Source organism: Trachinotus anak, unplaced genomic scaffold (genome assembly GCF_046630095.1).
Source record: "Trachinotus anak isolate AG129_WGS33_773 ecotype Australia unplaced genomic scaffold, CSIRO_AGI_Tana_v1 ptg000012l, whole genome shotgun sequence".
NCBI classification, from domain to species: Eukaryota; Metazoa; Chordata; class Actinopteri; order Carangiformes; family Carangidae; genus Trachinotus; species Trachinotus anak.
In genome coordinates, this window is record NW_027273863.1 from 25,402,169 (window position 1) to 25,426,605 (window position 24,437).

General features: G+C 44.4%; 1 protein-coding gene and 1 long non-coding RNA gene across 25 annotated transcripts in view; one reads left to right on the top strand and one right to left on the bottom strand.

Annotated features, from left to right (window-relative positions):
- The window catches only part of LOC139629656 (cubilin-like), a 46,406-nt gene extending 22,615 nt beyond the window's left edge, over positions 1 to 23,791 (top strand). For 8 of the 23 annotated variants that reach the window (XM_071492400.1, XM_071492401.1, XM_071492413.1 and 5 more), the window contains 20 exons: positions 3,491 to 3,718; positions 4,148 to 4,330; positions 4,523 to 4,697; positions 5,198 to 5,379; positions 6,291 to 6,518; positions 6,955 to 7,137; positions 7,396 to 7,570; positions 8,071 to 8,252; positions 9,382 to 9,556; positions 10,058 to 10,239; positions 15,717 to 15,944; positions 16,322 to 16,504; positions 16,848 to 17,022; positions 17,485 to 17,666; positions 19,554 to 19,781; positions 20,174 to 20,356; positions 20,695 to 20,869; positions 21,372 to 21,553; positions 22,652 to 22,879; positions 23,284 to 23,791. In XM_071492400.1, coding sequence (XP_071348501.1) covers positions 3,491 to 3,718; positions 4,148 to 4,330; positions 4,523 to 4,697; positions 5,198 to 5,379; positions 6,291 to 6,518; positions 6,955 to 7,137; positions 7,396 to 7,570; positions 8,071 to 8,252; positions 9,382 to 9,556; positions 10,058 to 10,239; positions 15,717 to 15,944; positions 16,322 to 16,504; positions 16,848 to 17,022; positions 17,485 to 17,666; positions 19,554 to 19,781; positions 20,174 to 20,356; positions 20,695 to 20,869; positions 21,372 to 21,553; positions 22,652 to 22,879; positions 23,284 to 23,447 — 3,821 coding nt within the window. In that variant the 3' untranslated portion in view covers positions 23,448 to 23,791. The remainder of the gene's footprint in view (positions 1 to 3,490; positions 3,719 to 4,147; positions 4,331 to 4,522; positions 4,698 to 5,197; positions 5,380 to 6,290; positions 6,519 to 6,954; positions 7,138 to 7,395; positions 7,571 to 8,070; positions 8,253 to 9,381; positions 9,557 to 10,057; positions 10,240 to 15,716; positions 15,945 to 16,321; positions 16,505 to 16,847; positions 17,023 to 17,484; positions 17,667 to 19,553; positions 19,782 to 20,173; positions 20,357 to 20,694; positions 20,870 to 21,371; positions 21,554 to 22,651; positions 22,880 to 23,283) is intronic. The other 15 variants (XM_071492402.1, XM_071492412.1, XM_071492408.1 and 12 more) reach the window with 15 other exon arrangements.
- On the bottom strand, positions 3,617 to 7,075 carry LOC139629669 (uncharacterized). 2 transcript variants are annotated; one of them, XR_011693017.1, is made up of 4 exons: positions 6,936 to 7,075; positions 5,173 to 6,512; positions 4,129 to 4,305; positions 3,617 to 3,741 (listed from the first exon to the last, which is right to left on the bottom strand). It is a non-coding gene; the product is annotated as an uncharacterized lncRNA (long non-coding RNA). The 2 variants fall into 2 exon arrangements; XR_011693018.1 differs by having other exon boundaries at positions 5,168 to 6,512.
- Positions 23,792 to 24,437: the final 646 nt, after the last annotated feature.

Consider the following 24,437-nt stretch of genomic DNA (forward strand, 5'->3'; position numbering starts at 1 on the left):
CAGGATTGGCCTGATGGAAATCCCTGACCATATCCAGGTCTAGGATGAATGAGTGAGGAATACAAGACCATTCTTCAGGGCCATATCCTTCCCAGTCCAACGGGCATTGGAGGCCTCTACCCCTCCTATGAACATCCACAACGCAGTGGACCGTGGTGCTGTTTAACAGTAGAGGGGTTGATGATTTTGTCAATGACCGAAAGGACCAACAAACCGTGGAGCAAGTTTCTTAGATTCAGTCTTTCAGGGAGTATTCTTGGCAGATAACCAAGCAGACTGACCTGGAAGGTAGTCAGGGGCCGGGGTGTGATACTTTTCAGCAATTTTCTTCGCTGAATCCATAGAACGAAGGACAGCAGCTTAAGTGTCTTTCCATTACTTCTGGCAATGATGAAGGTCATGCTGAATGGAAGGTACAGCCAGCTTGGACTCCTGAGAGGGGAACAGAAGTGGCTGATAAACCAAATGGTGACAAACCTGTGGCAGAGCTGGTGAGAGCATTATGGGAATCCTCCACCCAAGGCAGATCCACCCAGAGTAGGGGTTGGAGGCCGCAACACAGTGTAATGCCGACTCCACAGGAGGAGGTGAATTGGGGCTCTCGCTCTGAGGCAATATCCACAGGAATGCTGTCTCTAAAGCTGAGGGCAGCTTGGACAGGGCCACTAGGTGAATGGCTTTAGAAAAACGGTCTACAATGGTGAGAATGGTGGTTTTACCTTGATTTAATAAAATCCAAGGCAATATGAGACCAAGGCCGACCAGGGACAGGAAGAGGTTGTAACAGGCCCGCAGGAGCAATGTGGGAAGCCTGAGCACATACTGAGCAGGCAGCAACGTATTCCTGTGTGTCAGAAACAATGGTAGGCTACCAGAAATTTCTCTTTAACAGAGATAAGGTGCGATTGATCCCAGGGTGGCAGGCAAATCGGGAGGCATGAATCCACTGCAATACCTGAGAATGGACAGAGTCAGGAACAAAAAAAGTGTTAGAGGGGCCATCACCAGGGTCTGGCTGATCTTGCTGGGCCTCCTGGATCTCAGATTTTACCTCCCAGGTGAAGGATGCCACAACATGATCTGGGGATGGAATGGTGTCAGGGGGTTCAGCACATGGATCCATTTTGGAGTCATGTTGAGATAGAACTGCTCCTACCCCAGAATCAGAAGGATCCACCTCTCTCCACAAATTGCTTGGAGGTACTGGGTTGGATCTGGACAGGAGCTGAGGTGAACAGATGTTTTAATTTGGGGAATGCTGCCTCCGCTTCAGGGACCAGGAGAATAATTGCTTGGTAGAGGTGAGTTTGGTAAGTGGTGCTGCTACCCTGCTGTAGTCATGGATGGGCCAATCTGCCACAGCCTTGATCTTTTCAGGGTCCACCTCCATCTGGCCACTTCTGATGATGTAGCCCAGGAAACCAACCTTGTCCACATGGAATTCACACTTCTCTGCTTTAACAAAGAGTTTATTCTCCAGGAGACGCTGGAAGACCTGGTGGAAGTGTGAAACATATTTAGCAGGGTTCTGTGAAAAGATGAGAATGTCATCCAGATACACAAAAACAAAATGGTTCAGGAAGTCCCGGAGCACATCATTAACTATGGCCTGTAAGACAGCTGAAGCATTAGTTAGACCAAAGGGCATGACTAAATAGTCAAAGTGACCCAAATTTCACTTGAGCCTCAAAGCTATCGTAAGACAGGGTTGTTAAAGGGCTGTGAGAATTCATAGCCTCCACCCATGCCAATGCTCTACCTCTAAAGAAGCCCAACACAAAATTGACCTTGGATGAGTCCGAAGGAAAGGCACGTGGACTCCCGTGAAAAACCATGTTGCATTGAAGTAGAAACCCATGACACTTCGTGATAGGAATCTTAGAGAGACGGAGTTGGGGTGGCGGCTTCGGGAGCTGGACTTTGACTTGCAGGGACTGGAACTGAATGCACAGAGGTTAGTGTAGAAACTTGAGCTAATTGTGAGACCTGATTGACCATAGACTGGTTGCTTTCAAACAGAGCCCGGATAACTTGCTCGTGTTGTCCGAGGAGGGCTCCTTGGCTGGAGAGGGCTCTCTGAAGAGCGGAAGCCTCAGAACTAGTGTATGCAGGGTCCATGTTGGCCATATTGTTCTGTGAGGTTTGGCGGTTCGTTTTCTTTTAGGACCCACAAGCAGAACACAAGTGTGAGGTTAAGCCAGCAAGGGGCGTTTATTGCACAGTTTGTTGAGTTAGACAGATTAAGAGCAGTTGAGGGCTGGTGGCAGTGGAATTCGGGAGTCATAGGAGGTCTGAATCTGAAGGTCCTCCAGAACACTGACAAGCTCTCATAGCTGCGTTGGCAGGCAGACAGGCAGGGCCAGGCAGGGTAGCAAAGAGATTTAATCAGAACTCGAGAGTTTCACAACAGAGACGAGTCAAAAATAGTTGGCCGGACGTGATACCAAGGTAGGTAACTCTACAATCTGGCGAAGTGTGGAGGTCTGAGCTGGTCTTATATACCTCAGCGGGTGAAGCCAATGACGAAGTTTGGAGACAGGTGCAGAGGCAGAACTGGCGGGAACAGCAAACTGGGCGGCCGCACCCAGCTACACACACATACACACACAAACAGACCCAAAGGACAGAGTGGGGACAAACACAAGAGGAGAGGGAAACACAGGAGCACATGAGGAAAACAAAGGCCCAAGGGGGCCTAATCCTACCATTTATAATCAAACCCCCAAATTCGCCAAATTTATTGCATAGAGAAAACAGAAAACAAAAGTGAATGTGAAAATGATCTGATTGTCCAACTGCTCAGCTTTCATGCTTAGTTTGTCTTAATTATAACATTATCAAAGTGTTCCCAAATAAGTGCAATTAATCAGATAGTTTCAGTGTTACCACAATAAATGTAATAGTAAATGAGACCAAAAGTTTGAAAAGAAGTAGCAAAGTGTAACCAAGTGGAACACTACTTTAAACTGCATAAAATATTAAACACTAAAGTAGGTTTTCAGAGAATATGAAAAGTGTTTTGAAATTCAGGTGCCAGTGTTGTCCAAGGTTGGAGAACATTGGTCCCAGCCAGGTGCTGCATCTGTATTCTCTCTTCCCTCTTGGGTCCACTTGGGTAGCGGCAAAAGTTTTAGACATCTAGATTCAAAATGGTATTTCAGTTTATTCGTGCATTTCCATGATGAAGATATTGTTTATATATGATATTATATTGTTTTTTTGAACAGAACATATGAGACTGCTTGACAATCAGGATAGAGTGCAGAGGTAGGGGGCAGGTCAGATCCAATTCTCACCCCTGTTCAGCTCCACCTTCACGTCTAGCTATGGTTTCTCCTGGTTTCAAAAACCAAGATGGCGACGGCCATATTGCAAACTTGAGGCTTTAAAGGCAGTTGACAAATTAATGGGTGACGTGACAGTGGGTTGCCACTTGGTCCAAACACATCTTGACACTTTAAAAGCTCATCAGTCTCTTCTCCCCTCATAGCTCCAGAATGTTCCAGAAACTTCACGGCTCCCCAGGGTGTCATCACAACACCGGACTTCCCCAAGGAGTACCCCAACAACCTGAACTGCACCCTCATGATCTTTGCCCCCAATACATCAGAGATTGTGTTGGAGTTTGATAGCTTCAGCATGGAGCCTGACACCATGGTAGCGCTGAGCAACCTCTGTACATACGACTGGCTGGAGATCTGGGACGGCCTCCCTGCCGGTGAGGGGAGGATTTGGATCAGGCTGAGATCAATGAGAAAAATGAATGAAATTTTGATTGAAATCTGGGAGATTAGTGACCAGTAAAGAAAATATTTATTGTTAAGTCTACTCAAGAAACTGCAAAAAAATATGAGGAAACATATTCCTATTGTTCATCATCACCGATTATCATAATTAAACATCCACAAACAAGAAGATGATCACAAAAAGTCATCTAGCTACGTTAAGAAAATGCAAATAAGCATATTTTAAGGCTTATAAAGTTTTGATTTATAAGTATTTAATGAACCTTCAAGGCCTTTTTTTCATCTTGAGCCTGTCTCAGAAACAAATACTTAAATCCTAAGAAAATTAGAAAGACTGTCGCTGTGTGCTGCAGATCAAAAAAATATGTTGTTTCCCTCTTACTTTCCTCTTCATCACTCAGTGGGTACCCACATTGGCAAATACTGTGGCACGACCTCCCCGGGCCGAGTGATCTCCTACACTGGCTTCTTCTCCATGACCATCATCACTGACAGCAGCATCACTAGAGAAGGATTCTCCGCCAACTACACCATCCGTGAGAGGAGCCTCTCCTCAAACCTGAGTTTGGGGAACAAACGTGAGTGTGATCATAAAATTACCTCATCCACTGCTGATTGTCAGTGTTTGAATGAATTTATTCAGCCTCAGTCTAAGTGTCCTTAAGCAAGAAGCTGAATCCCTTCCAGCTCAAAAGGAGCAGATCTACATGTGATCTATGGTGAGGACACTCTCCACTAAACAATTGAACAACTTTCCATGTTCTCTTATGCTGCAGATAAGTGTGGGGATAATTTAGAGTTAGACTCCCCGGGCTACTTGACCTCCCCGGGCTATCCCTTTGAATACCCGCCCTCCCAACGGTGTGTGTGGGTGATAACCACCCCCGAGCCGGGTCAGAAGATCCTCCTCAACTTCAATCCACTTTTCTATCTGGAGGACAGAGACTGCAAGTAAGAGTCCACTCCTCACTCTCTCTCCGCTCACTGTCATGAGTAGATATTTCCTGTCTATAAAGGGTCACAGGTCATAAAATTTGCCTGCTTACCTTTGGTATTTGTGGTCTGGGACCTGTCAAGTCAGTTTTAATTTTCATAGCACCACATTACAACTGAAGTCATCTCAAGGCACTTTTCATATAGAGCAGGTCTAGACTGTACTCTTTGTAATAATGATCAAAGAGACACAACAGTTCCCACCATGAGTGAACACTTGGTGACATTAGCAAGGAAAAACTTCCTTGAAGAGGCAGAAACCCTGAGCAGAACCAGGCCTTTAATAAACATTTAGATCTAAAGTTACCTTCACATCTCAGCATTTTTTTCTTATGCACATATAACATATGAAGCCTCCACAGACTCAGTCATTCCATCAGAGTGAATGGATGAACGAAGGACACAAACACACTTTGCAAAACACAAACCTGACCTGTATCTTCTCTCTCCTCCTACAGGCACGACTATGTGGAGGTTTACAACGGCGGCGACCAGCTTTCACCCTTGTTGGGAAGGTTTTGTGGGGAGATCGCACCGTCCCCGATCATCTCCAGCGGCAACCAGCTCCTCATCAAGTTTGTCTCTGACAATGAGACGCAGGGGGCGGGATTCTCTGTTCGTTACAAGGTCTCCCAAACAGGTGTGTGGTGGTCCTTTGTTGGGCTTGTCAGTTTTCATTACCACAGGAAGGTACGATGCAGTTTTATCATCCTGGCGCTGACAGCGTCCTTCAATTTGCAATAACAAGGTGGTCAGATAGAGTAAAATGGACGCATCATGTACAGGTGTTTTGTGTCAAACTGCTCAGCTTTCATGTTTAGTTTGTCTTAATTATAACATTATCAAAGTGTTCCCAAATCAGTGCAATTGCTCAGGTAGTTTCAGTGTTACCACAATAAATGTAATCGTAAATGAGACCAAAAGTTTGAAAAGAAGAAGCAAAGTGTAACCAAGTGGAACAATACTTTAAACTGCATAAAATATTAAACACTAAAGTAGCTTTTCAGAGAATATGAAAAGTATTTGGAAATTCAGGTGCCAGTGTTGTCCAAGGTTGGAGAACATTGTTCCCAGCCTGGTGCTGCATCTGTATTCTCTTTTCCCTGCTGGGTCCACTTGAGTAGCCACCATGGCAAGTTGCCTGTGACCACTTCAGTTTCCACCAATGAAGACTGCAGATTTTGTTTTTTAGCCCATAGAGCAATAATCATGTCAAAGTTTTAGACAGCTAGATCAAAAACGGTATTTCAGTTTATTCGTGCATTTCTGTGATGAAGATATTGTTTTTTGTAACAGGACAAATGGGGCTGCCTGAATATCAGGATAGAGTACAGAGCAGGTCAGATCCAATCCTCACTCCTTCTCAGCTCCACCTTCTCATCCAACTATGGTTTCTCCTGGTTTCAAAAACCAAGATGGCGACGGCCAAATTGCAAAGTTGAGGCTTTAAAGGCAGTTGACAAACCAATGGGTGATGTGACAGTGGGTTGCCACTTGGTCCAAACACATCTTGGCACTTTCAAAGCTCATCAGTCTCTTCTCCCCTCATAGCTCCAGAATGTTCCAGAAACTTCACGGCTCCCCAGGGCATCATCACAACACCAGACTTCCCCAACAAATACCCCAACAAGCTGAACTGCACCCTCATGATCTTTGCCCCCAATACATCAGAGATTGTGATGGAGTTCGATAGCTTCAGCATGGAGTCTGAAACCATGCTACCACAGGGCAGCATCTGCAAATACGACTGGCTGGAGATCTGGGACGGCCTTCCTGCAGGTGAGGGGAGGATTTGGATCAGGCTGAGATCAATGAGAAAAATGGATGAAATTTTGATTGAAATCTGGGAGATTAGTGACCAGTAAAGAAAATATTTATTGCTAAGTCGACTCAAGAAACTGCAAAAAAATATGAAAGAACATATTCCAATTGTTCATCATCACCGATTATCATAATTAAACATCCACAAGCAAGAAGATGATCGCAAAAAATTAATATTTTCTCAACTAGTTACTTTAAAAATTGCAGATAATTAGGGCGTATAAAGTTTTGATTTTGTAAGTATTTAATGAACCTTCAAGGACCTTTTTCATCTTGAGAGCCTGTCTCAGAAATACATTTTTTCAAGCTTTAGAAAATTAAAAAAAACTGTCGCTCTGTGCTGCAGATAAGAAAAATATGTTGTTACCCTCTTACCTTCCTCTTCATCACTCAGTGGGTACCCACATTGGCAGATACTGTGGCACGACCTCCCCGGGCCAAGTGATCTCCTACACTGGCTTCTTCTCCATGACCATCATCACTGACAGCAGCATCACTGGAGAGGGATTCTCCGCCAACTACACCATCCGTGAGAGGAGCCTCTCCTCAAACCTGAGTTTGGGGAACAAACATGAGTGTGAGCAGCTGAATTAGTGATGAGAAATAAAGGAGGTGGGGGTGTGATGTGGGATGAGGAAGGATCAGGGTTCATTTCCTGGATATTTTTGTGTCATTTGTGTTGTACAGTATAAAAATACGAGTACAGATCATAAAATTACCTCATCCATTGCTGATTGTCAGTGTTTGAATGAATTTATTGAGAGCTGGTCTACATGTGATCTATGGTGAGGACACTAAACAGCTGAACAACTTTCCATGTGCTCTTATGCTGCAGATAAATGCGGGGATAATTTAGAGTTAGACTCCCCGGGCTACTTGACCTCCCCGGCCTTTCCCTTTGAATACCCGCCCTCCCAACGGTGTGTGTGGGTGATAACCGCCCCCGAGCCGGGTCAGAAGATCCTCCTCAACTTCAATCCACTTTTCAATCTGGAGGACAGAGACTGCAAGTAAGAGTCCACTCCTCACTCTCTCTCCGCTCACTGTCATGAGTAGATATTTCCTGTCTATAAAGGGTCACAGGTCATAAAATTTGCCTGCTTACCTTTGGTATTTGTGGTCTGGGACCTGTCAAGTCAGTTTTAATTTTCATAGCACCACATTACAACTGAAGTTATCTCAAGGCACTTTTCATATAGAGCAGGTCTAGACTGTATTCTTTGTAATAATGATCAAAGAGACACAACAGTTCCCACCATGAGTGAACACTTGGTGACATTAGCAAGGAAAAACTTCCTTGAAGAGGCAGAAACCCTGAGCAGAACCAGGCCTTTAACAAACATTTAGATCTAAAGTTACCTTCACATCTCAGCATTTTTTTCTTATGCACATATAACATGTGAAGCCTCCACAGACTCAGTCATTCCATCAGAATGAATGGATGAACGAAGGACACAAACACACTTTGCAAAACACAAACCTGACCTGTATCTCCTCTCTCCTCCTACAGGCACGACTATGTGGAGGTTTACAACGGCGGCGACCAGCTTTCACCCTTGTTGGGAAGGTTTTGTGGGGAGATCGCACCCTCCCCGATCATCTCCAGCAGCAACCAGCTCCTCATCAAGTTTGTCTCTGACAATGAGACGCAGGGGGCGGGATTCTCTGTTCGTTACGAGGTCTCCCAAACAGGTGTGTGGTGGTCCTTTGTTGGACTTATCAGTTTTCATTACCACAGGAAGGTACGATGCAGTTTTATCATCCTGGCGCTGACAGCGTCCTTGAATTTGCAATAACAAGGTGGTCAGATAGAGGAAAACGGACGCATCATGTACAGGTGTTTTGTGTCTCACCGAGTTTATGTGATGTTCTCCGTTGTCTTTCATGTGTTTGCTTCTTTGTAAAATCACCAAAGCAAATCTTGACATGACAATTACTGTTAAATCTTGAATATTGATCAGAGAGGTGATAAGCAAACCCCCGAATTAGGCAAATTTATTTCATAGAAAACAGAAAACAAAAGTGAATGTGAAAATGATCTGATTGTCAAACTGCCCAGCTTTCATGTTTAGTTTGTCTTAATTATAACATTATCAAAGTGTTCCCAAATCAGTGCAATTACTCAGGTAGTTTCAGTGTTACCATAATAAATGTAATCGTAAATGAGACCAAAAGTTTGAAAAGAAGAAGCAAAGTGTAACCAAGTGGAACACTACTTTAAACTGCATAAAATATTAAACACTAAAGTAGCTTTTCAGAGAAGATGAAAGGCATTTGGAAATTCAGGTGCCAGTGTTGTCCAAGGTTGGAGAACATTGGTCCCAGCCAGGTGCTGCATCTGTATTATCTCTTCCCTGCTGGGTCCACTTGAGTAGCCACCATGGCAAGTTGCCTGTGACCACTTCAGTTTCCACCAATGAACACTGGAGATTTCGTTTTTTAGCCCATAGAGCAATAATCATGTCAAAGTTTTAGACAGCTAGATCAAAAACGGTATTTCAGTTTATTCGTGCATTTCCATGATGACGATATTGTTTTTTGTAACAGGACAAATGGGGCTGCCTGAATATCAGGATAGAGTACAGAGCATTTGTGTCATTCAGTATAAAAATACGAGTACAGATCATAAAATTGCCTCATCCACTGCCGATTACCCTGGTAATTGTTGGAATGATTGAATTAATTCAGCCTCAGTCTAAGTGTCCTTAAGCAAGAAGCTGAATCCCTTCCAGCTCAAAAGGAACTGGTCTACATGTGATCTATGGGGAGGACACTCTCCATTAAACAATTGAACAACTTTCCATGTTTTCTTATGCTGCAGATAAATGCGGGGATAATTTAGAGTTAGGCTCCCCAGGCTACTTGACCTCCCCGGCCTTTCCCTTTGAATACCCGCCCTCCCAACGGTGCGTGTGGGTGATAACCGCCCCCGAGCCGGGTCAGAAGATCCTCCTCAACTTCAATCCACTTTTCTATCTGGAGGACAGAGACTGCAAGTAAGAGTCCACTCCTCACTCTCTCTCCGCTCACTGTCATGAGTAGATATTTCCTGTCTATAAAGGGTCACAGGTCATAAAATTTGCCTGCTTACCTTTGGTATTTGTGGTCTGGGACCTGTCAAGTCAGTTTTAATTTTCATAGCACCACATTACAACTGAAGTCATCTCAAGGCACTTTTCATATAGAGCAGGTCTAGACTGTATTCTTTGTAATAATGATCAAAGAGACACAACAGTTCCCACCATGAGTGAACACTTGGTGACATTAGCAAGGAAAAACTTCCCTGAAGAGGCAGAAACCCTGAGCAGAACCAGGCCTTTAACAAACATTTAGATCTAAAGTTACCTTCACATCTCAGCATTTTTTTCTTATGCATATATAACATATGAAGCCTCCACAGACTCAGTCATTCCATCAGAATGAATGGATGAACGAAGGACACAAACACACTTTGCAAAACACAAACCTAAACCTGTATCTTCTCTCTCCTCCTACAGGCACGACTATGTGGAGGTTTACAACGGCGGCGACCAGCTTTCACCCTTGTTGGGAAGGTTTTGTGGGGAGATCGCACCCTCCCCGATCATCTCCAGCAGCAACCAGCTCCTCATCAAGTTTGTCTCTGACAATGAGACGCAGGGGGCGGGATTCTCTGTTCATTATGAGGTCTCCCAAACAGGTGTGTGGTGGTCCTTTGTTGGACTTATCAGTTTTCATTACCACAGGAAGGTACGATGCAGTTTTATCATCCTGGCGCTGACAGCGTCCTTGAATTTGCAATAACAAGGTGGTCAGATAGAGTAAAATGGACGCATCATGTACAGGTGTTTTGTGTCAAACTGCTCAGCTTTCATGTTTAGTTTGTCTTAATTATAACATTATCAAAGTGTTCCCAAATCAGTGCAATTGCTCAGGTAGTTTCAGTGTTACCACAATAAATGTAATCGTAAATGAGACCAAAAGTTTGAAAAGAAGAAGCAAAGTGTAACCAAGTGGAACAATACTTTAAACTGCATAAAATATTAAACACTAAAGTAGCTTTTCAGAGAATATGAAAAGTATTTGGAAATTCAGGTGCCAGTGTTGTCCAAGGTTGGAGAACATTGTTCCCAGCCTGGTGCAGCATCTGTATTCTCTTTTCCCTGCTGGGTCCACTTGAGTAGCCACCATGGCAAGTTGCCTGTGACCACTTCAGTTTCCACCAATGAAGACTGCAGATTTTGTTTTTTAGCCCATAGAGCAATAATCATGTCAAAGTTTTAGACAGTTAGATCAAAAACGGTATTTCAGTTTATTCGTGCATTTCTGTGATGAAGATATTGTTTTTTGTAACAGGACAAATGGGGCTGCCTGATAATCAGGATAGAGTACAGAGCAGGTCAGATCCAATCCTCACTCCTTCTCAGCTCCACCTTCTCATCCAACTATGGTTTCTCCTGGTTTCAAAAACCAAGATGGCGACGGCCAAATTGCAAAGTTGAGGCTTTAAAGGCAGTTGACAAACCAATGGGTGATGTGACAGTGGGTTGCCACTTGGTCCAAACACAATTTTCTGTTGCCATGGCGCCGCGGATGGCTGCCTCGGTGTGTTGGTGCGCACTTTTTTGCCTTATTGTCTTTATAAATTGAGTTTCTGCTTTGGTTTCCGGAGCTCTTTCACCAGAGAAGAGCTCATTAACATCAGAGAAACAACTCCAGTGGATTTTTTCCACCTTTCTCGACTCTCCTGTGGAATTATTGGACACTTTGGTCAGAGGTGCACTGACCGTTACTCTCGCAGTGAAACGCCGGAGGAGAGGAAAACGTGCCGGTGCGCATGCGCGTCTCCGCCGGCGCGGACTCCGCCCACCGCTCCCAGGTATCTTTCTCTCCAAGGTGCGTTCACTGCCCAACAAACTGGATGAACTTCAGCTACTGGTGCAGAAGAACAGAGACTTTTCTTCATCTTCCGTCCTGTGCTTCATGGAGACGTGGCTGTGTGGATGGTTCCGGACTCTGCGCTGGAGCTGGCCGGCTTCCAGCTCTTCAGAGCGGATCGCGACACAGAGCTGTCCGGCAAAACGAAAGGTGGAGGAATCTGCTTTTATGCAAACAGTGGCTGGTGCAGAGACGTGACAGTGATCCTGCAGCACTGTTCTCCTGACCTGGAGACTTTCATCATAAACTGCAGGCCCTTCTACTCCCCCCGTGAGTTCACCTCATTCATCCTGGTCGGTGTTTCCATCCCACCACAGGCCACAGCAGATACTGTGTGTGGAGCGGACCAACCCGGACTCCGTAGTTATTGTCCTTGGTGACTTTAACAAAGGTGACCTCAGCCACGAACTGCCCAAATACAGACAGTCTGTTAATTGCCCGACCAGAGAGGGGAACACTCTGGACCACTGTTACCCCACAATCAGTGGTGCTTATCACGCCGTCCCCCGGGCTGCACTGGGCCACTCTGACCATGTCATGGTCCACCTGATTCCCACATACAGACAGAAACTAAAACTGTGTGTAGCGCTCCACTCAGTAGTCCTATTGATGAGGGCAGAGCTTTTGGGTTCTTTTAAAATATTTATCAAATGTTTTTAACCCTGATTAACTCAGTTTTACATATTATCTTGGATTCCTTTTGAAATATACACGAGATGTTTTTCAACCTACTTATGAACTCACCTTTAAGTTATATTTCTAACAAAGATTTTTAACCCTATGTGTTTGAATGCCTCTCTCAGAATGAAATGATAACCTCTTTCCAGGTAAGTAAGAAAACAACACAACACAAGGTCTTAGAAAAATAGGTCTCAATTATTTACTTAATAAAGAAATTATTATTTAAAATGAAATAAGAGAATGTAATAGAAAATATGTTCTTTTTTTAAACCTTCAAAATAAAATGTCCCTCTTTTTTCAGGAGAACACTATAAATGAAATATCCCTTTTTTCTGGAAAACCACTGTAAATGAATTCTCCCTCTTTTAAAGGAAAACACTGAATACTGTACTTTACACCAATATAACCACTTTAACTCGTAAATGGATTAATTCAGAAAACCTCAAATTATCACTTTAAAGTCACTTAAACACAATTTGTGGGCCCACACACCCCTTAATGCAATATAAAGCCGGCATAGAGATTTATTTGAACTAAAATGTACCGTTGCAGGCCTGTTACGTGTTCGTTGTGGCCCAAACTTAATGGCCGCTTCACTCGTCAGCGAGCAGAATGAAAGAAACAACACCGGAGTTCAGGTCTCGGTCCTTCCGCGGTCACAGGTGCAGCCTCAGCATCCGAACAGCATCTCCACACGGACTCCGTCAGCTCCTCTTTCCTCCTCCAGGCTGCCGGGAAACTCACGAGTGAAGTCCTGGTCGCTCCACGCTCTGTCTGGGTCTCTCCTCCATCTTCAGGTCGGAAACAGCAGCTAAACCTCTCAAACAGTTCAACTGAGGGAGTCAAACCTGAACTAGAAAATGTCTGTCCAGTCGTGATGAACTCACTCCAGCTTCACTTCACGGCGGCTAAGCGCTAGCATTAGCATTAGCATTAGCACAAAACGTAAACAGTCTCTGAACTTCGGGTAGAAATTCCTCCCGTTTCACAATATGCAGCTCGTCACTCTTCTTACTGGTTGTTGTGCAAACAATCATAAGACACAAGTTACACACTGGTTTGTGCACTTCTAACCAACAAAATAACTCAGGAAACCTCTGGGTCACGCTCCTCTATCACTTCTCTCCCGCCTCGTCCCTCAGCCCGTCCCCTCCCGCTGCCCGGGCTGAAACACCTGACACCGGACGGTCCGGCCGATCGCTATTAACCCCATAAATGCTGGTTCAGACAGTTTTCACAAATACACTTTTAATTAAAATAATAAACATATAATATTTTTTTAACAGCTTTTAACATTTTTATCAGAACTGTTTAAATGGATTCCAACCTTTTTAATCACACTTTTTATATTTCTAATCCTAAATGATACTGTAAATATCACTTATTACTTCATGCTTTTAACCGGGTTACATGTGTAAACCTGTTGTGAGGACATCGAAGCAGTGGAGCAGTGAAGCCATAGAGGATCTGCGGGCATGTTTGGACTGCACTGACTGGGAGGTGTTCAGGACTGCTTCCAACAGTCTGGATGAGTTCACATACATCAGCTTCTGTGAGGACTGCTGTATTCCATCATGCACCAGGGTGAGTTATAACAATGACAAACCCTGGTTCACAGCTAAGCTCAGTCAGCTCAGGAGGCAAAAGGAGGAAGCTTTCAGGAGTGGGGACAGGGACAAGTTTAAAGAGTCCAAGTACAGGTTTAGCAAAGCGGTGAGAGAAGCTAAACGACTGTACTCTGAGAAACTTCAGCTCCAGTTCTCAGCCAACGACTCTGCTTCTGTCTGGAAAGGGCTCAGACAGATCACTAACTACAAACCTAAACCCCCCCACTCCATTAATGACTTCCGTCTGGCCAACGATCTGAATGAGTTCTACTGCCGCTTTGAAAGACAATGGGACAGGCCTGACACCAACCCCCGCGAGTCCAGCCTCCACCTCCAGACCACCAGCTTCTCCTCCCCCACTTCAGCAGGGGCCCTGGCACCTCCACAACTAGCCACATCAAAGGAACGTGTCTCTCTATCCTGGAGAGAGATGTCAACAGGCTTTTTAAGAAGCAGAACCCCCGCAAAGCAGCCGGTCCTGACTCTGTCTCTCCATCATCCCTGAAGCACTGTGCTGATCAGCTGTCTCCAGTGTTCACAGACATCTTCAACACCTCACTGGAGACCTGCCACGTGCCAGCCTGCTTCAAATCCTCCACCATCATCCCTGTCCCCAAAAAACCAAGGCCCACAGGTCTAAATGACTACAGACCCGTTGCCCTGACCTCTGTGGTCATGAAATCATTTGAGCGCCTTGTCCTGTCCCACCTCAAATCCATCACTGACCCACTCCTGGACCCCCTGCAGTTCGCCTACAGAGCCAACAGGTCTGTAGACGACGCCGTCAACATGGCTCTCCACTTCATCCTCCAGCACCTGGACTCCTCAGGGACCTATGCCAGGATCCTGTTTGTGGACTTCAGCTCTGCCTTCAACACCGTCATCCCGGCTCTGCTGCAGGACAAGCTCTCCCAGCTGAGCGTGCCTGACTCCACCTGCAGGTGGATCACCGACTTCCTGTCTGACAGGAGGCAGCACGTGAAGCTAGGAAAGCACGTGTCTGACTCCCAGACCATCAGCACTGGATCCCCGCAAGGCTGCGTTCTTTCTCCTCTGCTCTTCTCCCTGTACACCAACACCTGCACCTCCAGCCATCAGTCTGTCAAGCTCCTGAAGTTTGCAGACGACACCACTCTCATTGGACTCATCTCTGATGGCGATGAGTCTGCCTACAGGTGGGAGACTGAGCGTCTGGTGACCTGGTGCAGGCAGAACAACCTAGAGCTAAACGCTCTGAAGACAGTGGAAATGATAGTGGACTTCAGGAAGAGCCCAGCCCCACCCACCCCCATCACCCTGTGCGACTCCCCCGTGGCTACCGTGGAGCATTTCCGCTTCTTGGGAACCACCATCACAGAGGATCTCAAATGGGAGCTGAACATCAGCTCCCTCATCAAAAAAGCTCAGCAGAGGATGTATTTCCTGAGGCAGTTGAAGAAGTTCAACCTGCCAAGGACTATGATGGTGAACTTCTACACCTCCATCACTGAGTCCATCCTCACCTCCTCCATCACCATCTGGTACGCTGCTGCCACGGAGAGGGACAATACAGACTGCAGCGTATCATCCACTCTGCTGAGAAGGTGATTGGCTGCAATCTTCCATCCCTCCAGGACCTGTACGCCTCAAGGACTCTGAGGCATGCAAGGAAGATTGTAGCTGACTCCTCCCACCCTGGACACAAACTCTTTGAGACACTCCCCTCTGGCAGGAGGCTGCGGTCCTTCAGGACCAAAACCTCTCGCCACAAAAATAGCTTCTTCCCATCTGCTATTAGCCTCATCAACAAGGCTAGAGAGCCCCACTGTCGCTGATCCCCCTGATCCTCAACTGCACCAATCACCAGAAAAAATTCCTTGTATGTGAAAACATACTTGGCAATAAAACTGATTCTGATTCTGATTCTGATCTTGGCACTTTTAAAGCTCATCAGTCTCTTCTCCCCTCATAGCTCCAGAATGTTCCAGAAACTTCACGGCTCCCCAGGGCGTCATCACAACACCAGACTTCCCCAACAAATACCCCAACAACCTGAACTGCACCCTAATGATCTTTGCCCCCAATACATCAGAGATCGTGTTGGAGTTCGATAGCTTCAGCATGGAGTCTGAAACCATGCAACCACAGGGCAGCCTCTGCAAATACGACTGGCTGGAGATCTGGGACGGCCTTCCTGCAGGTGAGGGGAGGATTTGGATCAGGCTGTGATCAATGAGAAAAATGGATGAAATTTTGATTGAAATCTGGGAGATTAGTGACCAGTAAAGAAAATATTTATTGTTAAGTCTACTCAAGAAACTGCAAAAAAAATATGAAAAACCATATTCCAATTGTTCATAACTAGTTACTTTAAAAATTGCAGATAAACATATTTTAGGTTTTATAAAGTTTTGATTTTGTAAGTATTCAATGAACCTTCAAGGCCCTTTTTCATCTTGAGAGCCTGTCTCAGAAATACATTTTTTCAAGCTTTAGAAAATAAAAAAAGACTGTTGCTGGGTGCTGCAAATCAAAAAAATATGTTGTTACCCTCTTACCTTCCTCTTCATCACTCAGTGGGTATCCACATTGGCAGATACTGTGGCACGACCTCCCCGGGCCGAGTGATCTCCTACACTGGCATCTTCTCCATGACCATCATCACTGACAGCAGCTTCACTAGAGAGGGATTCTCCGCCAACTACACCATCCGTGAGAGGAGCCTCTCCTCAAACCGGAGTTTGGGGAACAAACATGAGTGTGAGCAGCTGAATTAGTGATGAGAAATAAAGGAGGTGGGGGTGTGATGTGGAAGGTACAGATGTGGCATGAGGAAGGATCAGGGTTCATTTCCTGGATATTTTTGTGTCATTTGTGTTGTACAGTATAAAAATACAAGTATAGATCATAAAATTACCTCATCCACTGCTGATTACCCTGGTAAGTGTTTGAATGATTGAATTAATTCAGCCTCAGTCTAAGTGTCCTTAAGCAAGAAGCTGAATCCCTTCCAGCTCAAAAGGAGCTGGTCTACATGTGATCTATGGTGAGGACACTCTCCATTAAACAGCTGAACAACTTTCCATGTTCTCTTATGCTGCAGATAAATGCGGGGATAATTTAGAGTTAGACTCCCCGGGCTACTTGACCTCCCCGGGCTATCCCTTTGAATACCCGCCCTCCCAACGGTGCGTGTGGGTGATAACCGTCCCCGAGCCGGGTCAGAAGATCCTCCTCAACTTCAATCCACTTTTCAATCTGGAGGACAGAGACTGCAAGTAAGAGTCCACTCCTCACTCTCTCTCCGCTCACTGTCATGAGTAGATATTTCCTGTCTATAAAGGGTCACAGGTCATAAAATTTGCCTGCTTACCTTTGGTATTTGTGGTCAGTTTTAATTTTCATAGCACCACATTACAACTGAAGTTATCTGAAGGCACTTTTCATATAGAGCAGGTCTAGACTGTACTTTTTGTAATAAAGATCAAAGACACCCAACAGTTCCCACCATGAGAGAACACTTGGTGACATTAGCAAGGAAAAACTTCCTTGAAGAGGCAGAAACCCTGAGCAGAACCAGGCCTGAAACAAACATTTAGATCTAAAGTTACCTTCACATCTCAGCATTTTTTTCTTATGCAAATATAACTTGTGAAGCTTCCACAGACTCAGTCATTCCATCAGAATGAATGGATGAACGAACACAAACCTAAACCTGTATCTCCTCTCTCCTCCTACAGGCGTGACTATGTGGAGGTTTACAACGGCGGCAACCAGCTTTCACCCTTGTTGGGAAGGTTTTGCGGGAAGATCGCACCGTCCCCAATCATCTCCAGCAGCAACCAGCTTCTCATCAAGTTTGTCTCTGACAGTGAGACACAGGAGGCGGGATTCTCTGTTCGCTATGAGGTCTCCCAAACAGGTGTGTGGTGGTACTTAGTCGATGCAGTGTTATAATGCTGGCACTGACAGCATCCTTGAATTTGCAATAACAAGGTGGTCAGGACGCATCATGTACAGGTGTTTTGTGTCTCACCGAGTTTATGTGATGTTCTCCGTTTTCTTTTATGTGATTGTAAAATCACCAAAGCAAATCTTGACATGATAATTACTTTTAAATCTTGAATGTTGATCAGAGAGGTTAGTGTAAGGTTTGGCAGTTCGTTTTCTTTTAGGACACACAAGCAGAACACAAGTGTGAGATAAAGCCAGCAAGGGGCATTTATTGCACAGTTGACTTGCAGGGACTGGAACTGAATGCACAGAGGTTAGTGTAGAAACTTGTTGAGCTAATTGTGAGACCTGATTGACCATAGACTGGTTGCTTTCAAACAGAGCCCGGATAACTTGCTCGTGTTGTCCGAGGAGGGCTCCTTGGCTGGTGAGGGCTCTCTGAAGAGCGGAAGCCTCAGAACTAGTGTATGCAGGGTCCATGTTGGCCATATTGTTCTGTGAGGTTTGGCAGTTCGTTTTCTTTTAGGACCCACAAGCAGAACACAAGTGTGAGGTTAAGCCAGCAAGGGGCGTTTATTGCACAGTTTGTTGAGTTAGACAGATTAAGAGCAGTTGAGGGCTGGTGGCAGTGGAATTCGGGAGTCATAGGAGGTCTGAATCTGAAGGTCCTCCAGAACACTGACAAGCTCTCATAGCTGCGCTGGCAGGCAGACAGGCAGGGCCAGGCAGGGTAGCAAAGAGATTTAATCAGAACTCGAGAGTTTCACAACAGAGACGAGTCAAAAATAGTTGGCCGGACGTGATACCAAGGTAGGTAACTCTACAATCTGGCGAAGTGTGGAGGTCTGAGCTGGTCTTATATACCTCAGCGGGTGAAGCCAATGACGAAGTTTGGAGACAGGTGCAGAGGCAGAACTGGCGGGAACAGCAAACTGGGCGGCCGCACCCAGCTACACACACATACACACACAAACAGACCCAAAGGACAGAGTAGGGACAAACACAAGAGGAGAGGGAAACACAGGAGCACATGAGGAAAACAAAGGCCCAAGGGGGCCTAATCCTACCATTTATAATCAAACCCCCAAATTCGCCAAATTTATTGCATAGAGAAAACAGAAAACAAAAGTGAATGTGAAAATGATCTGATTGTCCAACTGCTCAGCTTTCATGCTTAGTTTGTCTTAATTATAACATTATCAAAGTGTTCCCAAATCAGTGCAATTAATCAGGGAGTTTCAGTGTTACCACAATAAATGTAATCGTAAATGAGACCAAAAGTTTTAAAAGAAGAAGCAAAGTTGTAACCAAGTGAAACAATACTTTAAACTGCATAAAATATTAAACACTAAAGTAGCATTTCAGAGAATATGAAAAGTGTTTTGAAATTCAGGTGCCAGTGTTGTCCAAGGTTGGAGAACATTGGTCCCAGCCAGGTGCTGCATCTGTATTCTCTCTTCCTTCTTGGGTCCACTTGGCTAGCGGCAAAAGTTTTAGACATCTAGATTCAAAATGGTATTCCAGTTTATTTGTGCATTTCCATGATGAAGATATTGTTTATATGACATGATATTATATTGTTTTTTGGAACAGGACATATGAGACTGCCTTACAATCAGGATAGAGTACAGAGGTAGGGGGCAGGTCAGATCCAATTCTCACCCCTGTTCAGCTCCACCTTCACGTCTAGCTATGGTTTCTCCTGGTTTCAAAAACCAAGATGGCGACGGCCATATTGCAAAGTTGAGGCTTTAAAGGCAGTTGACAAACCATGGGTGACGTGACAGTGGGTTGCCACTTGGTCCAAACACATCTTGGCACTTTCAAAGCTCATCAGTCTCTTCTCCCCTCATAGCTCCAGAATGTTCCAGAAACTTCACGGCTCCCCAGGGCGTCATCACAACACCGGACTTTCCCAAGGAGTACCCCAACAACCTGAACTGCACCCTCATGATCTTTGCCCCCAATACATCAGAGATCGTGTTGGAGTTTGATAGCTTCAGCATGGAGTCTGAAACCATGGTAGCGCTGAGCAACCTCTGTACATACGACTGGCTGGAGATCTGGGACGGCCTTCCTGCAGGTGAGGGGAGGATTTGGATCAGGCTGTGATCAATGAGAAAAATGGATGAAATTTTGATTGAAATCTGGGAGATTAGTGACCAGTAAAGAAAATATTTATTGTTAAGTCAACTCAAGAAACTGCAAAGAAATATAAGGAAACATATTCCTATTGTTCATCATCACCGATTATCATAATTAAACATCCACAAGCAAGAAGATGATCACAAAAAGTCATCTAGCAATAAGCATATTTTAAGGCTTATAAAGTTTTGATTTTTTAAGTATTTTTACATCTTGAGCCTGTCTCAGAAACAAATTCTTAAATCCTAAGAAAATTAGAAAGACTGTCGCTGTGTGCTGCAGATAAAAAAAATATGTTGTTACCCTCTTACCGTCCTCTTCATCACTCAGTGGGTTCCCACATTGGCAGATATTGTGGCACGACCTCCCCGGGCCGAGTGATCTCCTACACCGGGATCCTCTCCATGACCATCATCACTGACAGCAGCATCACTAGAGAGGGATTCTCTGCCAACTACACCATCCGTGAGAGGAGCCTCTCCTCAAACCTGAGTTTGGGGAACAAACATGAGTGTGAGCAGCTGAATTAATGATGAGAAATAAAGGAGGTGGGGGTGTGATGTGGAAGGTACAGATGTCATGTGGCATGAGGAAGGATCAGGGTTCATTTCCTGGATATTTTTGTGTCATTTGTGTTGTACAGTATAAAAATACAAGTATAGATCATAAAATTACCTCATCCATTGCTGATTGTCTGTGTTTGATTGAATTAATTCAGCCTCAGTCTAAGTGTCCTTAAGCAAGAAGCTGAATCCCTTCCAGCTCAAAAGGAGCTGGTCTACATGTGATCTATGGGGAGGACACTCTCCACTAAACAATTGAACAACTTTCCATGTTCTCTTATGCTGCAGATAAATGCGGGAATAATTTAGAGTTAGACTCCCCGGGCTACTTGACCTCCCCAGGCTATCCCTTTGAATACCCGCCCTCCCAACGGTGCGTGTGGGTGATTACCGCCCCCGAGCCGGGTCAGAAGATCCTCCTCAACTTCAATCCACATTTCTATCTGGAGGACAGAGACTGCAAGTAAGAGTCCACTCCTCACTCTCTCTCCGCTCACTGTCATGAGTAGATATTTCCTGTCTATAAAGGGTCACAGGTCATAAAATTTGCCTGCTTACCTTTGGTATTTGTGGTCTGGGACCTGTCAAGTCAGTTTTAATTTTCATAGCACCACATTACAACTGAAGTCATCTCAAGGCACTTTTCATATAGAGCAGGTCTAGACTGTACTCTTTGTAATAATGATCAAAGAGACACAACAGTTCCCACCATGAGTGAACACTTGGTGACATTAGCAAGGACAAAACTTCCTTGAAGAGGCAGAAACCCTGAGCAGAACCAGGCCTGAAACAAACATTTAGATCTAAAGTTACCTTCACATCTGAGCATTTTTTTCTTATGCACATATAACATATGAAGCCTCCACAGACTCAGTCATTCCATCAGAATGAATGGATGAACGAAGGACACAAACACACTTTGCAAAACACAAACCTAAACCTGTATCTCCTCTCTCCTCCTACAGGCACGACTATGTGGAGGTTTACAACGGCGGCGACCAGCTTTCACCCTTGTTGGGAAGGTTTTGTGGGGAGATCGCACCGTCCCCGATCATCTCCAGCAGCAACCAGCTCCTCATCAAGTTTGTCTCTGACAATGAGACGCAGGGGGCGGGATTCTCTGTTCGTTACAAGGTCTCCCAAACAGGTGTGTGGTGGTCCTTTGTTGGACTTATCAGTTTTCATTACCACAGGAAGGTACGATGCAGTTTTATCATCCTGGCGCTGACAGCGTCCTTGAATTTGCAATAACAAGGTGGTCAGATAGAGTAAAATGGACGCATCATGTACAGGTGTTTTATGTCTCACCGAGTTTATGTGATGTTCTCCGTTTTCTTTCATGTGTTTGCTTCTTTGTAAAATCACCAAAGCAAATCTTGACATGACAATTACTGTTAAATCTTGAATATTGATCAGAGAGGTGATAAGCAAACCCCTGAATTAGCCAAATTTATTTCATAGAGAAAACAGAAAACAAAAGTGAATGTGAAAATGATCTGATTGTCAAACTGCTCAGCTTTCATGTTTAGTTTGTCTTAATTATAACATTATCAAAGTGTTCTCAAATCAGCGCAATTGCTCACAGTGTTACCACAATAAATGTAATTGTAAATGAGACCAAAAGTTTGAAAAAAAAAGGCAAAGCGTAACCAAGTGGAACAATACTTTAAACTGCACAAAATATTAAATACTAAAGTAGCTTTTCAGAGAATATGAAAGGCATTTGGAAATTCAGGTGCCAGTGTTGTCCAAGGTTGGAGAACATTGGTCCCAGCCAGGTGCTGCATCTGTATTCTCTTTTCCCTGCTGGGTCCACTTGAGTAGCCACCATGGCAAGTTGCCTGTGACCACTTCAGTTTCCACCAATGAAGACTGCAGATTTTGTTTTTTAGCCCATAGAGCAATAATCATGTCAAAGTTTTAGACAGCTAGATCAAAAACAGTATTTCAGTTTATTCGTGCATTTCTGTGATGAAGATATTGTTTTTTGTAACAGGACAAATGGGGCTGCCTGATAATCAGGATAGAGTACAGAGCAGGTCAGATCCAATCCTCACTCCTTCTCAGCTCCACCTTCTCATCCAACTATGGTTTCTCCTGGTTTCAAAAACCATGATGGCCATATTGCAAACTTGAGGCTTTAAAGGCAGTTGACAAACCAATGGGTGATGTGACAGTGGGTTGCCACTTGGTCCAAACACATCTTGGCACTTTCAAAGCTCATCAGTCTCTTCTCCCCTCATAGCTCCAGAATGTTCCAGAAACTTCACGGCTCCCCAGGGCGTCATCACAACACCAGACTTCCCCAACAAATACCCCAACAAGCTGAACTGCACCCTCATGATCTTTGCCCCCAATACATCAGAGATTGTGTTGGAGTTTGATAGCTTCAGCATGGAGCCTGACACCATGGTAGCGCTGAGCAACCTCTGTACATACGACTGGCTGGAGATCTGGGACGGCCTTCCTGCAGGTGAGGAGAGGATTTGGATCAGGCTGTGATCAATGAGAAAAATGGATGAAATTTCGATTGAAATCTGGGAGATTAGTGACGAGTAAAGAAAATATTTATTGCTAAGTCTACTAAAGAAACTGCAAAAAGTATAATCCACAATTAAACATCCACAAGGAAGACAATAATCATAAAATATAAATATTTTCTCAACTAGCTCCATAAAAAAATGCAAATAAGCATATTTGAGGGTTTATAACGTTTTGATTTCATAAGTATTTAATGAACTTTCAAGGCCTTTTTTCATCTTCACTAGTCTGTATCAGAAACAAATTCTTAAAGGTTCAGAAAAAAAAATGGAAAAAAGAGTACTGCAGATAATAAAAACATGTCGTTACCCTCTTACCTTCCTCTTCATCACTCAGTGGGTACCCACGTTGGCAAATATTGTGGCACGACCTCCCCGGGCCAAGTGATCTCCTACACCGGCATCCTCTCCATGACCATCATCACTGACAGCAGCATCACTAGAGAGGGATTCTCCGCCAACTACAGCATCCGTGAGAGGAGCTCCAACCCAGGAAGATGAGGGGGTTAGCTGGATTAGCTATTGGAGGTGAAGGAGGTGTTTGTCTGTCATCTCTCAAGGTTAACTATAGAGTCCTGATAAGGATGAGCAGCTCAGTTAATTAGGCATTTACCTAGCAACTTCTGTAGAGATGAGTAAGCAGTAATTTAGAGTTAGACCAATCAGACAACCCGGTCTGGAACTGTTGACCAGCTGGTAATACTGCATCCCTGTAGGAGAAACATTAAGTAAGAGGGACAGAAGAATATATTGGAAAAGAGATTTCTTGTTCTGAAGACCCTTTGCATGTCAGATTTCTTCTTTGAACTCTGTTAAGAATAAAGATTGTTTGATTCATTATTGAATTTCCTGTCCTCCTGTTCCTTTGATTTGGTTCCTGTGAACACAGATGGGAATGTTTGATAAACATTTGTTAAAGAATCAAAGATGACAGAAGACATTCCTCTGCAAATGATTGAATTAGTGGGTTGTCGATTAACTCAGCCTCAACCTAAATGCCCTTGAACAAGATGGTGAATCCAGCTCTAAAGGAGCAGTTCTACAGGTGACCTGTAGTGAGGACACTCCACTAAAAGAGAAGGTGGGTGAAAAAACTTGAGTCTCTCTCTCAGTCTCTGAGGTAAGAGTCAGCGCCTGCGAGGTACCTGCTAGAAATTGTAGCTGCATTTCTGAAATCACACACCCTGGTATTTTTCCTTGGTTAAGCCCATGTCTGAAGTAACATTAATATAGCTGTCCATTGATCCAGTTAATATTACTCATCAAATGTTATCAAGATTGCTTCAACTCCCACATCAGTGTAATTAAATGACCAAATGTGAATTAGCAGATTTATCGCAGTGTTTGCCATGTGGCCACACTGCCCACACCTGAATTAAGAATTTAATACTTTTGATTACAAGTCTGATTCATTTGGTTTATCTATTTTCCTTCAGTCAAAGGTGGTGCCCCTATTTTCAATGGATGCAGATTTTACTTAAGTGTCCAGTG